Source organism: Sarcophilus harrisii, chromosome 6 (genome assembly GCF_902635505.1).
Source record: "Sarcophilus harrisii chromosome 6, mSarHar1.11, whole genome shotgun sequence".
NCBI classification, from domain to species: Eukaryota; Metazoa; Chordata; class Mammalia; order Dasyuromorphia; family Dasyuridae; genus Sarcophilus; species Sarcophilus harrisii.
Window position 1 is genome coordinate 149,341,038 of NC_045431.1, and position 13,386 is coordinate 149,354,423.

The 13,386-nt window shown below is 32.8% G+C and overlaps 1 protein-coding gene across 1 annotated transcript in view; it reads right to left on the reverse strand.

Moving 5' to 3' along the window:
* The window catches only part of PKD2 (polycystin 2, transient receptor potential cation channel), a 68,136-nt gene that overhangs the window by 41,143 nt on the left and 13,607 nt on the right, over positions 1–13,386 (reverse strand). Inside the window, exons 2-3 of the mRNA XM_023506670.2 lie at positions 12,727–12,840; positions 2,069–2,202 (exon numbers count right to left, since the gene is read on the reverse strand). Of these exons, the coding sequence (XP_023362438.1) occupies positions 2,069–2,202; positions 12,727–12,840 (248 nt within the window). The remainder of the gene's footprint in view (positions 1–2,068; positions 2,203–12,726; positions 12,841–13,386) is intronic.

A 13,386-nucleotide genomic window follows, 5' to 3' on the forward strand; every position in this document is an offset into this window, starting at 1 on the left:
TTAGTCATACTTCCTTTCTCATGTGACCATGAAAGAACTGAGTTCATGAATTTTCAAGGCCAACAAAACAAGCACCGCTTAAATTTGAAAACCTACTCTCCAGTACTTTCCAATAAAATCATTAGGTGCATCTAATACTTTAAAACCCACACTTACTATTTTCTTTCTTAAGTTCTAGAAGATATCTTTTCCCAGAATAAGTCTGTTTCATTAAAAATTTATTGGTCAATATATCTACCACCTTCAATTATTTTCTTAGAAACATCAGGATATTTAGCTTGTGTCCTCAACTGCACTAACCATTTGTTCAGGAATTTCATCATTTTGTTATTGAAGTCAATGTTTCAAGTGAAAAAAACAACCAATGCTTGCAGTAAGAGCTTAACTTTCCATTTCACTTCACATTTTCATACACTGCCTCAAATAAACTTGAAGTTTTTGTCTAAATGACTGACCTGCTTAAAAAAAAAAACAAAAAACAAAAAAAACCCCCTGCATTTTTGATTGACATCTTTAATCCATACAGCTATAAGACATGCTATTTCTCTCACTGTAACAATATGTTCCTTGTAAGTTGTTTGCATATCACAAAAAGCTGACGAGATTTTGAATTTGAAAAAAAATCTTATTTTATTTTTTCCAATTACATGTAAAAATTTAATTTGTTCTTTAAAAAATATTGAGTTCCAAATTCTCTTTCTTATTTAAAAAAATGCCTGCATGTTTTATAATATTCCATGTTATAAATTCCAACATTTCATCCTATTTTAGTGTTACAATAACTATGTTATATCATTCAATCACATCAAATTTTTATTTTAATATAACAACAAGCCTTTTTGGGGGGATTGGCTATGCTTCCATTTGCAGCATTCTTCCTTTTGTCCATTTTAAAGGGTCGTTTAAAAATTTTAAAAATAACTCCTGGTAATATAATTTGCAGCAGTATATCATATCTAGATATGATACTAAACAAATGCAGCCTGACGACATAGCAACATATTAAAACTCTCAACTAATTCACATGTTTCATTAATTGAATTTTGCCTTACATTAAATATGATCTGGTTATCATTCCATAATTTACACTAAATCTAATTTTGCATTATTTGAAATATTAATTATAACCCTGTTATATCTTGTTTGCATATCAAACAAGAAAATACTGTCCAATCATCCAGGATATGTCAGTAAACCTGGCTTTCCTGGAAAAATTCTAGAATATGTTATTTAAGAAATGGTATATGAGCAGCTAGTTAAGAAAATAATGACCACAAACTGTTACCATGGCTACAGGAAATATTTTAAAAGCTTATACCAGACTAATTTCACTTTCTTTTATACTAAGTTACCAGACTGCTAGGGAAAAATAGCTGGTGCAAGTGCTCAGAGTATTGGCCCTGGAGTTAGCAGGACCTGAGTTCAAATTATGGCCTCAGACATTCACAAGTAGGAGACTCCGGAAAAGTCACTTAACTTTGATTGCCTTAGTTTCCTCATTTGGAAAATGATTTGGAAAAGGAAATGATACTCCAGTATCTTTGCAAAGAAAACCCCGAATGGGGTCATAAAGTATTGGACGTGACTGAAAAATGATTGAACAATAACAGTTAACTGCTAAACTGGTAGTCTATTAAAAAAAAATCTACAAGATCAATACAGATGAGGTAAATTTGGCTGGAGAGAAATTCATATAAAGACAAATTTGGGATTTTAATGAATTGCAAGTCTCATATTGATTAACTGTGACATGGCAGCCAAAGATACTTGTTTGATCTCTGGCTGCATTGTAAGGTTACATATCCAAAACAAAGGACTTTCATAGGATTGTATTTTTAGACCATGAGAAACTTTTAAAAGTCATATAGTTTTATTTCCTCTTTTTAAAGATAAAGAAATGAGCTTCAGAAAAGTTAAAATACTTATTCAATGTTGTGTGGACCTATAGAGAGATTTCTGGCAAAGCTGAGAATGAATGCTGGTCCTTTGACTTCAAATCTAGGCTTTTTCCACCTTGCCATCTACCTAAGTGAACTTTTCAGTGACAAAGAGAATACTTTTCAAATACCTTCCAGAAGTCTTCCATTGTGGAGAGTGTCTTGAAATTTGTTTTCTCCATTTTGGACACAGGTGTTTCTAAAAAAAGCTGTGACATCACCCTCGTATAGTAGTACATGCTGGAGCTCACCATCCCATAGGTCACTGCAAGAAACAAAGGAAATGGTATCATGAATAAACAAGCAAATACTGTCCAATCATCCAGTTAATTTATGTACCTTGTGGATATTCCGAAAAATTTTCACTCCATACTTTGGGGCCACTTATGGCTATAGGAAATATAAATTTGGCTGGCAGAAAAAAAAAGATAATGAATACATGGCTTGCTTGTTGATGTGATCACCCTCAAAATCATTTATCGCTAGCATCTCTTCCACAAGCATATGACTTGTTTCTCTAGTGAGAGTGTTAAGCTTCTCAAGGACAAGGTTCATGCCTTATTCATTATATATTCAAACCTGTCTAGAAGCCAAAGGCATAGGTATATGTGTATAAAATTCCCCACCCTTAGACAATTGGGATTAAGTGACTTGCTCATGATCATACAAACTAGGAAGTGTTAAGTATCTGAGATCAGATTTGTACTCAGGTCCTACTGATTTCAGGGCTGGTGCTCTATCCACTGTGTCACCTCGCTACCCCTGTGTATATACTTTTGACATAAATAACATCTCTTTGGATAGAATTTTAAGTGCTTTGAGGACAACTTTTCTGTTTTGCTTTCTAATCTTTCTATCATCAGCATTTAGTGCCTGCCACATAATAGGGGCTTAATAATTCATAAAGCCAAAGAATTGAAGTGACTTTAAAAAGCATTTTGTCCAATTTTATTATTAAAAATAAAAATTTCATTTTTCAAATGAAGAAACCAAGATCCAAAAAAGTAAGTGATTTGCCTAAGATCACACAGGTAGTAAGTGATAAGACTTAGATTTTGAACTTAGATGTTGACTCCATATCCAGTGCTGCTATATCATGCTGGTGGTTTAGATGACAGCTCAGTCTGATTTTAGAACTTTTTTAAAAGAGCTGTTCATGACTTTTTTATTTAAAAATGTATGATTTAGTTACTTAAAGAATTCACTGCATTGTCAAAAGTCAAAAGTATAAAGAAAGTATACAGAGAAAGGTCACTACAGCACATATATGTCAGGTAATGACATAGGGAGTTGATGGAACTACTTTACCAACTACTTAATGACCATACAAGACAAGGAATATTCAGAATCAGTATAAAAACAAGACTTTAAACAAACAGAAGGAGATACTTGACTATTTCTCATTTCTATCTTCTCAAGGAGATGAAAATTTTTAAGTTTATAATCCAGCAAATTGTTGATAATTCCCATCATGGCTTAACCCATGTTAAAAGAAATGGCTAGTCAGGCTCTGAATGGCTTTGAGATACGAAACTACTACTCCAGGACTCATATCTTGAATGAGAAACTTCTTAATCCAATTCTTAAGAACTCTTTCACTTTTATAAATGGGGAGACTAAAATCTATAGAGTTTAAGGCCTTTCTCATAGCTTGTTGTTCAGTGGTATATTCAAGATTTTTTTAGCAAAGATACTGGAGTGGTTTGCCATTTTTTTTCTAGTGTACCTCTATTTTGCAAATGAGAAATTAAGGCAGATAGGGGTTAAGTGACTTGCCCAGAGTCACATAGCTAGCAAGTGTCTAAAGCTAAGATCTTCCTCACAATAGGTGCAGTGCTCTACCTACTGCATCACCTAGCTGCCCAAAGAAAGTGGCCTAATCAACAGCTAATCAAGAATTAGAACCCAGATTCTATTCTCTCAAGCCAATATTCCTTCTCTGGTGTCTTGCTGATATATAAAGGCATGAGCTTCAGAAGATAGTTACCTTTTCTGTTTGGCTTGTATTGCACAGCAATTAACATTACAACAGTATCTTTCATTCAGTGAACAATATTTGATGATCAAAAAAGGTCAGAGTGTAGAAAATAGGAAAGACCCCAAAATAAGGAAGGAAGAGAAGAAAAATGCAATCTAGAAGGGAAAAAGATTTGAAATAGAAGAAAGGAATTATCAATACATCTAGATTCTATGAAAAGAAAAACACCACTAAACAGGTAATTTGAACTACAAAAAAGAAGTCTCTGAAAATTCTTCCCTTCGCAGAAACTCATCTTGACCATACTTTATTGGGCTCTATTGTCCATAATAAAGGAGAATACTCAGACAAATAAACCCTTAGTTATAAGGATGCCAATTTGCAGATGACCCTTCAGCTGCTCTTTAGTGGAGTGAAAGGAAGGAAACATGCGTTTATTAAGTACCTATTATGTGCCACACACTGTGCCCAAACACTTTACAAATTATGTCATTTGATCTTCCCAATGACCCTGAGAGGCAGGTGGTATAATCCATCATTTCACAAGTGAGTAAACTGGACAGGCAAAGGTTAAATGACTTGCCTAGAGTAACACATCTACTAAGTTTTCTGAACTAATGTAAAAAGTAACCATCCAAGAAGAATAATATACTTCTGAGGCTAAATAATGTTATATTTCACATATAAAGATTACATTATGATCTCTTATTCATATGGGAAATAATTTGAGATACTTTTCCAATTGTGGATATGGATTTTTGCCCCTCTGCTTCTTAGGCTGAAAAGAAATGGATAAAAGGAAAGATCCTGAGATGATTATATCCATTTCCTATTGAAATTTAACCAATATAAAGCAGCTACCATAATGAACAGACTTAAAAAAAAAAACCCGAAAGCACATTAGTTAGCAAGTCCATATTCTTTTTGTTAAACTGAGAAACACAGCAGCCAAAGGCAATAAAAGTTTATATCTTAAATTCATTTGCAAATTATTAAGGTGAAGAATGGAAGAATCTCATAACCAGTATTGCCTCACAAAACATTGAAAATGAGTTTGCAGAAAACTTGCCAAATCATCCAAGAGCATTCATAAATGGAACTAGAAGGGTAAAAAAATAGATGGAAGATTCAATCTAATTCAATTAAACAAATATTTTTAAGCCCTTAAAATGCAGCAAGACACTAGGATACAAAACCAAAAAAATTAAATTGACCATCTTCAAAGAGACAATTTCTTGGAGGTAAGGGTGGGGAGGGAGGAGAATGACATGTGGAAAAGTTCCTAACTGGAGAAATATTAATTACTCAGGGATAAATAGAGCCAATAAAACACAAAAGACCAAATGACTGAAATTAATTTACTTACTCAGTGTCATAACAATTGAACTACTAAAAGATTTAAAGTTGAAAAAATAATAAAATTCATCTGGAGAACAAAAGGTCAAGAATATCAAAGGAAATAATGGAAAGGAGTGGGAAGGAAGGGAACTCAGCAGCACTATAACCGTGGTACAAAGAAATAATTATTAAACGATTTGGTACTGGTTTTTAAAAATAGGTTAAAATTAATGAACAGTTTAGATACACAATGTGCAGAAGCAAGAGAATACAGCAGCTTCATGAAAGAGAAACTCAAAGATACCAATTACTGAGGTAAGGACTTAATTACTTGACAAAAACAGCTGGAAATAATGAAAAGTGATCTGGTAAAAAATTCAATATAGATTGACATGTCACATCATATATCAAGATAAAATCCAAATGAATACATGACTTAAAACATTAAAAATGACACCATCAACAAATCACAGGAACAAGAAATCTTTTTTAGAAGCAATATCAGACAGGATATTAGTTTGTGACTAAAGTGATAGCAGGTGTCAGAAAATAAAAGACAATTTTGATTATACAGAATTGAAAAAGAATTGCAAAGATAATCTAGAAAAATTATAAGGGCAATAGATGTTGGGGATACAAATCCTTGCAATATATTTTTAAAAAGTGTCTCATATCCAAGATTCATAAGAAACTCATTCAAATAAAAGCCACTCACAATGGATAAATGATGAAAGGAAATGAAGAAATCCAAGTTGCCACTAACCATGTGAAAAAAAAGTTCCAAATCACTAATAATTAAAGTAATTCAGATTAAAACAAGAGGTCCCATAAAAAAAGAGAAAAATAACAAATGTTAGGGGAATTTCAGGAAAAAGAGGCACATGAATTTTGGTGGAGCTATGAATTAATTCATGCATTCTGGAAAGCAATCTGAAATTATGCCAATTATGCATGCTCTTCAATCCAATTATACTGCAATTAAATGTATAGCCAAAGAGATCAAAGGAGGAAAAGGACCCACATGTACCAGAATATTTATAATTGCTCTTTTTATAGACGTCCCAAAATGGAAACTAAGGATTTGCTAACTTAATGGAGACTCTCTGCATAAATTATGATTTATGAATAGAATGAAATATCACACCATAAGAAAAATCAAAATGGGTAGTTTCAAAGGGAATTGAGAAAAGCAGTATGATCTGAACAGTATATTTTAAAAAATAAACAAAATGACAGTACTGTGAAAAAACAACTTCAAACACTTTAGAACTCTGATGAATATATTTATAATTATGAGTCCAGAGGACTTTAGATGAAACCAGCCCTTCACCATTTTTCTTTTTTTTTTGTTGTTTTTATTACTAGGAACATACTTTATTCTAATGTTGCATATATATGTCCAACTTAAAAGAATCCGTTTAGTCTTTTTCTGGACCTAAAAAATTAGGTACAAATGATATAACATTTTGTTCTCTGTTAGTAGAGTAAGATTTTAGTTTTTGCTCCTTTTTAATAATATTAATAAAATTTTAATATAATTATCATGATCCAGTAAAGCAGAAGCACAAAGAAATGTTACCTGGTTGCTATGTTTATTTAATAATTTAAAAAATGAAATAAAGTTGTATTTGTACACTGTACTATAACTACAGTGTAGTGTCTCAGTAAAATTTTCTTTGATATTCTCCCATTTCATCAGATTTTATACATATATCCACACACATTATACTATACTTGTTCAGCTGTTTCTGACCATGTGACTTCATGGACTTTTGCCCATAGGATTTTCTTGTCAAAGATACTGGAATGATTTGCCATTTACTTCTCCAATGTGTCCTCATTTTATAACTGAGAAGCTAAGGCAAATAGGGGTTAAATGACTTGCCCAGTAGTGACTAAAACTGGATTTGAATTCAGATTTTTCTCAGTCAGTCTTGGCTGGTACTTTATTTACTGAGCCATTCTAGCTGCCATCAACAATATTAAAAAAAAAAAGGCATAAAATTAGTAGTTATATATAAATCAACAAGCACAAAAATAGTCATTTTATTGATATGGAAATTCTTTTCATCAATACAGATTGACAAGCTATCTATAAAAGGACGCCCTTGAGTTAACTGCCTCGAAGGAGCTGGGTGGCTAAAGAACTGGCCCCTGTATATATAGGTACTGTGTTTCAGAAATATCTTGAACTCTTATCTTGCTGAATTCAAGGTCACTCTTGTTCTGCTGTTCAGCCATACAAGATATCACCCAGGAAACATAGAGTAGGATTGAAAAAGGAGATGTTCAAGGACCTATTCATAGACTGAAGAAAGGGAATTCACTTGTATTTGTTCATCAAGATTTCTTTGTTTTTTCTTTTCTTTTGGATCATGGCTTTCAGGTAGTTCAATAATTCTTAAAAGATCTCTCCTCAATCTAATTTTCAGATCAGTTGTTTTTCCAATAAGATATTTCACATTTTCTTCTATTTTTTTCATTCTTTTGATTTTGTTGGGTTAATGATGTTCCACAGAGTCATTATCTTCCACTTGCCCAATTCTAATTTTTAAGGATTTATTTTGTGCAATTAACTTTTGTTCCTTCTTTTTCATTTGGCCAGTTTCTGTTTTTTAAGAAGTTGTTTTCTTCACTGAATTTTTATACATCTTTTCCCACTGTTTGTACTTTCTTTACCAAGCTGATGACTTTTTGATTCTCTTGTATAACTTTCATTCCCACCCCATTCCCCCAAGTTTTCTTCTCTCATTAGATTTTTTTAAATTCTCAAGCTCTCCTAGGAGGTTTGTGTGTGTGTGTGTGTGTGTGTGTGTGTGTGTTTTTAGCCCTGAGACCAATTTATATTTCTCTTAGAGGCTTCACTTTTACAATACTGTTGTTTTCTTCTGAATTTGTGTTTTGATCTTCTCTGCTACCATAGTAGCTTTCTATGGTCAGGATTTTTCTTTATTTTTTGCTCATTTTCTAGCTTATTTCATGACTTTTAAAAGGAGCTCTGTTCCTGGGATACAGGGGGTAGTATACCCCAAGCTTCTTTCATGGGATGCCAGGAGCCTGACTACTGGTCTGTTGAACCAGGATCTCTGAACCTAGCTTCTCATCTGCTGCACTGGAAGTTTCACAGCTGGCCCAGTCTGCTATGATGGGGCTACAAAGCCTTGGCTACTGATCTGTGCTGGGTGTAGGGGCCTCCTGCTGGTTCACCTGCACCAAGCTACACTCCTCTTTTATCCAGAGAAGCCTTTCTTATAATTCTATTAAATTATCCTCAGCTGGAAAATTATTTCTGCTGCTCAAGAATTAATTTTAAGGCATGGTTTAATGTTATTTGGAGAGAAATCTGGGAGAGCTCAGGTAAGTTCCTGACTCTTCCCCTCCATCTTGACTTGGATATCAAATTCAAACTTTCTAATCCAGTTCCTCTTACAAATTGAGACCATGCAGACAATTTTGAGATATTCTGTACAAAACAAGGAAAGCCTAACTGAAGTCACACTGCTCAAACTCAGGGTCCATGTTGCATCAAAATAGTGCTCTGGCCAACTGAATTGGCCACATTTATGGCTATTTACATAATGTAGTAAAAGCTATCTAAGAAGTCCATTACAACTCAAGACCAACTTTTTAAAATGTTACTTTTCTATGGAACTATATGTGAATCCTAAAGAAAAGAAATGATATGTGTAAATTATACTATTAAATGAAAGGATACTAAAAGTATATGCTTTAAAAAAGCACAATAGAAAAAGTAAAGTATAACTTGGCCAAAATTTTGAGCTTCTGAAATTTAAAAAATGTAACATTTAAAAATACATTTTAAAATAATCCCAAACAGATATATTCATGAGATATGTGACTTTGGTCAAGTCATTAATCTCATTGAACCTCAGTTTTTCATTTTTAAAAAAATTTATTTTTAAGGTATTTTTAAGATTTTCAGTTTTATAACTCTTCACCAAAAACAACTTGAAAAGAAAAAAAATTTAAGTAAGTTATGCTTTTTATGTGCATATCCTAAGGCATACATCCTTTTCCTTGAAAACTATCTAATGGGAATTTTAATCTGGTTATTCAGCTGAGTGATCTGTTAATCTTTAAGTAAGCATATTATTGTTTAATATTGAAGTATTTTAACTCTGCAAAGAACAAATTTTGAATAAAATGCTAGCAAACACCCACTCTATTATTTTCCTCCCTTCTCTTTCTCCCTCCTTCTTCTCACTTCCTTTCCCCCCTTTCCTCTTTCTCCTCCTCTTTCCTTCTCCCTCTCTCCCCACTCTAAATAGATTACCTGCAAATATTATGATCATAGATTACATGTAATAACATATGTTATATATGGCAAAAATAAACTATTTTATATAATGTGCAATATATAGGAGAGAGGCGAGAAAGAGAAAGAAGTGAAGAAAGGGTTCAGAGAGAGAGAGAGAAAGGGGAAAAGAGAGAAGGAAAGGGAGAGATGAGAGACAGAGTTTGCAAAGAGATATATGAACAGACTTTGTTCCCTGGTGTGAGGGGGTTGATGCTTATACCTGGTTACAAATAGTCCCCCACACCTAATAATGAGCAGTCACATGGCCTCACGAAGGAGGGACCAAGTGGCTAAATTGTTCCTGAAACCCACATTTCTTGGAGCTAGTCTTTTTTGGACAGTTTTGAGTTCCTAGATTTAGTGAAAAATTAAGGGGTTCATTGAAGTGCCAGATTTTTTTGAAGAAAAGATTAGATTAAGCTCTTGTTCCCCAGAGGAAGCAGTGACAAGAATTTAGTTTCAACACAGAGGAGCAAATGCCTGGCTTAATGCTCCATGAGACTGTGAGCATTTAAGTGTATAGGTGTGATGGGAGGAGTTTCTCTAGTAATCTCAAATTATTTCCTCTCCACACGAGTACAGCTGACTACATAGGTAACATGGAGAAAGAAAGGACTCTTTAGAGAAGAAGAATAGGATCAACTTTTGGGGCCTCCAACTCCTACACTTTTCTGAAGTGACTATTCTTCACCCAAATATATAGTATTATTATTATTATTATTTTATTATAACTTTTTATTTACAAGACATATGCATGGGTAATTTTTCAGTACTGACACTTGCAAAATCTTCTGTTCCAACTTTTCTCTTCCTTCCCCCACCCCCTCTCCTAGATGCCAATACATGTTAAATATGTTAACATATATGCTAAATACAATATATGTATACATATTTATACGGTTATCTTGCTGCACAAGAAAATCGGATTTAAAAATAAGGTAAAAATAACCTGAGAAGGAAAACAAAAATGCAAGCAGACAAAAACAGAAGGAGTGGAAATGCTTTGTTGTGGTCCACACTCATTTCCCATAGTTCTTTCACTGGGTGTAGCTGGTTCTCTTCATTATTGAACAATTGGAACTGATTTGGTTCATCTCATTGTTGAAGAGGGCCATGTCCATCAGAATTGATCATCATATAGTATTTTTGAAGTGTATAATGATCTCCTGGCACTGCTCATTTCACTCAGCATCAGTTCATGTAAGTCTTTCCAGGTCTTTCTGAAATATCCTGCTGGGAATTTCTTACAGAACAATAATATTCCATAACATTCATATACCACAACTTATTCAGCCGTTCTCCAATTGATGGTCATTCATTCATTTTCCAGTTTCTAGCCACTACAAAGAGATCTGCCACAAACATTTTTGTACATATGGGTCCCTTTCCCTTCTTTAAGATCTCTTTGGGATATAAGCCCAGTAGAAACACTGCTGGATCACCAATAATATATTGTTAACTTGAGTACCTAAAAGTAAGCTGAGACTTTTATGTATGCTTGAAGGATTTTGAACATGAATTATACTCAAAGATTCCTGGAAGAAATTAGGTTGAGCAAAATGGGTCAAAGAAGGATGACTGTTTGAGAGGCTCCCAAATTGGACAGGTGCAGAATTGACCAGATATTTTTAGGGTAAGAAAAAGCTATGATTATCTCTGTGATTGTCACTGGATACTGCTAAAATGCACTTTAAAATGTTGTACCATGCCATATCCATACTAATACTGTTTCCCTGCAGTTCACCAACACTGATTTTTTTTTTTGAAGGAAGAGCATTTTTGCCATTATAGTAGACATAAAGTTGTATCTTATGATTATCTTGATCTAAATATTTATGCCTATTAAGTAGTTTGTACATATTTTTAATGTGGTTACTGTGTTTCCTTATTTGAAAATTATCTGTTCATATTTTTTGACCATTTCTCCAATGGATTGTGAATATCTTTGAGATATTCACAGTCTAAGAAAGAAAGGAGACTTTAAAAGATGCTCTAGTACAACCTTTGTCATTTTATAAATAAAGGATTTTTTATTTTATTTTATTTATAAATTATATTTTATAAATAAGGAAACAGAGGGCTGGGGAGGCTGAATCACCTACCTAAAGTCACACAGGGAGTCAATTCAAAAGTGAGATTTGAATCCAAGACCTTAGAATTCAGCACTAGGACCCCTTCTACTTTCTCAAGGTGCCTATTTTGTTCTTTATTGTTCAGTAATTTTTTCAATGATGCTGAACTCTTCATGACTCCTTTTGGGATTTCTTGGCAAAGGTACTGGGGTCATTTATCATTTCCTTCTCCAGCTCATTTGACAGATGAGGAAATGAAGGCAAACGGGGTTAAATGACTTTTCAGAGACACAATAATAATAATAAATTATTAATTTATTAATAAATGCCTGAGGCAGAATTTGAACTCAAGTTCTCTTCTCTAAGCCCAGCACTCTATCTATTGCACCACACAGCTATTCTGCCTAAATTTTTTTATTAGAAAAAAAGGTTTAATATAAGATTTTATTTTACAATGTATGTTTATCTGATTATTTGTCTATTGCTGTTAATTAAATTTATAATTGCCAAACTCAACAAATTATTTGTGCTTCAAGTTATGTTTATAATAATTCTTTTTGGTTTTTCTTTTTGTTCAGTTCTGTGATTTAATCAATATAGAGTATTCCTGGTGAGGAAATTCCTTCCATGGAGGCAAATGGGCAACTCTTGTGTAACTTAAAGTTTTAAAGGCCTACCTGGGGTACCATTAAGTCACTTGCCAGTAATCACACAGCTAGTATAAATGGGAGTCAGAATTTAAAACTTAGATCATTATAGCTTATGACTGGACCATGCCAATCTACTTCTTACAGAAGCTAATAAAATTTTCTATCTCTGCAGATTTTATAAAGACTACAATTATCATTATGACAGGCTTACTTGATTTAATTAACATGCACTAGTCAATCATAAAAAGCCAAAATATTACTTAATATTTAATAATGACCATGAGTCCCTGAATAAATTTTGAATCATAGTGAAAAAAGTGACTAATTAGAAAACAGTTTTACTCTGACCCTTTGAGTGCAAGCATATATTTTTTTAACCATGCTTTTGAGGGAACATATAAACTATTTTAATAGAAAGAAATGGTCTACTTACAGATACACAAAACCACAAGAAAGAAGAAGTATGTAACCAATTCTCGCAAAATACTTTTTAGATATTTTTCTCGGCTTGTATTATTTTCTTCCATCAGTCTTGTTCCCCAGAGACCTTAAATATTAAAAAGAGAAAGAAAAAAGTAATGTCAATTTATTTTATTCACATTTCAAATGTAATATATTTGACAAAGGGAAAAAACCCTAGAAAATCTTAAAACTACCATTTATGGCCATTAACTATTTTTCATTACAAAATCTGCTATAAGTTATATAACTAATATGTTTCAAAAATTTTCACCTTAAAGATTCATAAAATTGAAATTTATAATGTTAAATGTATTGGTCAAGATAAAAAGTCATTTAAATTATTCATATAGTATTTAATACAAATATATTAAATACTACCACAATCACTTGGTTTATAGATGCTTTTTCTGATAAGCTGAAAGTGTTTAAAAGTCATCTTTTAATCAATCCAACAAGTCTTTATCTTTAGCACCTGCTTTGTGTATCCTGAACAAAGTTTCTTAAACCTTATGTGGAACTGCGAAAAATCTAGCAACAGTAAAACATATCAACTATTCCACCGATATTTAATAAACTATTTCACTAGCCTGCAAATTTAATTTCTAATAAACGGTAAAATTATGTGCATACG